Source organism: Perkinsus marinus (genome assembly GCF_000006405.1).
Source record: "Perkinsus marinus ATCC 50983 genomic scaffold scf_1104296968184, whole genome shotgun sequence".
Taxonomy (NCBI): domain Eukaryota; phylum Perkinsozoa; order Perkinsida; family Perkinsidae; genus Perkinsus; species Perkinsus marinus.
The window spans coordinates 192-1645 of NW_003203225.1; the positions used below are offsets into that span (position 1 = coordinate 192).

The window sequence follows — 1454 nt, forward strand, 5'->3', positions numbered from 1 at the left end:
CCCCCTTGACAATGATAGGCTAGACCATATCCTGAGCAAATTCGTCGAACGTGACGAAATTCCGCATGCTGAGGCCCGAAACTTCATCTCACTTTGAGCGAGGGCCATAGTTACAATGTACCCTCCTTTCGAGGACGACGAGGGGGAGGACCCAGTAGTCTATGCTCGCAATATCTTCTCGGCAATCTTCAATGACGGCCTTGTCCATGGTGACCGGTCCTGGATTACCTTGTGGTTAACTACGGTCCTCGCCACTACATCAACCAAGAGGCGATTCAGGCTAGCCCGAAGCACCAGGCTGGTTAATGAGCGACTACAAGGCGAGGCGTTGGTAGAAGCCTTTCTTCCGGAGGGGGCCTGGTCGTGAAGGTAGACTTCACTGGTCGAACTCAGGAATCCTTGATGACACCGCAGAAAGCTGAGGGGACTGAGAAGGGTGTGGAGGTACGAACCGAATCAACAACCCCCTCCCGCATAATAGAGAAGCACCGAGAGACCCCCCCCGGATAAGTCCAGTCATTGACTGGCAGTCAAGGACTTTAAGTTACTCCTTGACCTCATGCTCGTTATGCTAGCAAGGATGCACCTAGCAAGGCCGGCCAGAGGTGTGAGAGCCTGAGACAGAGAGCAGGTGAATGAGTTACTGACTATTAGTCCCGGGTGGGCGACTATTAACTCCAACACTCTCATAGGTGGCTATCTTATCACCTCATCTTCCAATTCTGATATATAATCAGCAGTAGCAGTCTCATGATGGTCATGATTCTTCTTCTTCTTCTTCTTCTTCTTCTTGTTGTTCTTGTTGTTGTTTACCCTAACAAATCCTTTGTTAGGATTGTATAACATACCAGTAGATGATAATGATGATGATTGTCTGATAATAATGACACATATTAATACCAATACTCTATTGTTGCTGTTCTTATAGTACGATGTTGAATAATCTTCATCATCATCATCATCAACAAGCATACGACGATTACGACCTTCTTCCTCCATTAACTGTTTCTTGATATTATGACAAGATGATGATGAGTATGATAATGATGTGTTGTTGTCATTATCCTTGTGTTGGTCCATATCATCACAATACTAATAACAATCTACTATTATCAACAACAACAAGAACAAGCACAGTCCGAATCCATAACAACTAGGCCTTCGTGACGACGAAGCTCGGGCGGCGGAGCTCGATTAGTCGGCATATTTTGATCGAGATGATGATGTTGGGAAATAATGATCGTCGTTATGGAGTGATCGTCTTTTCCGAATCTGGACAAGACTCCAAGTCTGGATCTCGCAACTACACCTGCCTCGTCTAACCAAGCTGCGCCAACTGCGGACCACAGCCCCTCGATATAACAAAACCCCGAATACATACGATCGGGACGCTTATTCGATCCCAAGTCAACAACAACATCCGACACGATACGCGTTCGAAAAGCCACGCTGGA

The 1454-nt window shown here is 46.4% G+C and overlaps 1 protein-coding gene across 1 annotated transcript; it reads right to left on the reverse strand.

Moving 5' to 3' along the window:
* Window positions 1-516: 516 nt before the first annotated feature.
* Pmar_PMAR012850 (hypothetical protein) lies at window positions 517-846 on the reverse strand (the record flags this gene model as incomplete). Its single annotated transcript, XM_002768442.1, has 2 exons — window positions 517-615; window positions 709-846. The coding sequence occupies 2 exons, from the start codon at window positions 844-846 to the stop codon at window positions 517-519; spliced, it is 237 nt and encodes a 78-aa protein (XP_002768488.1).
* Window positions 847-1454: the final 608 nt, after the last annotated feature.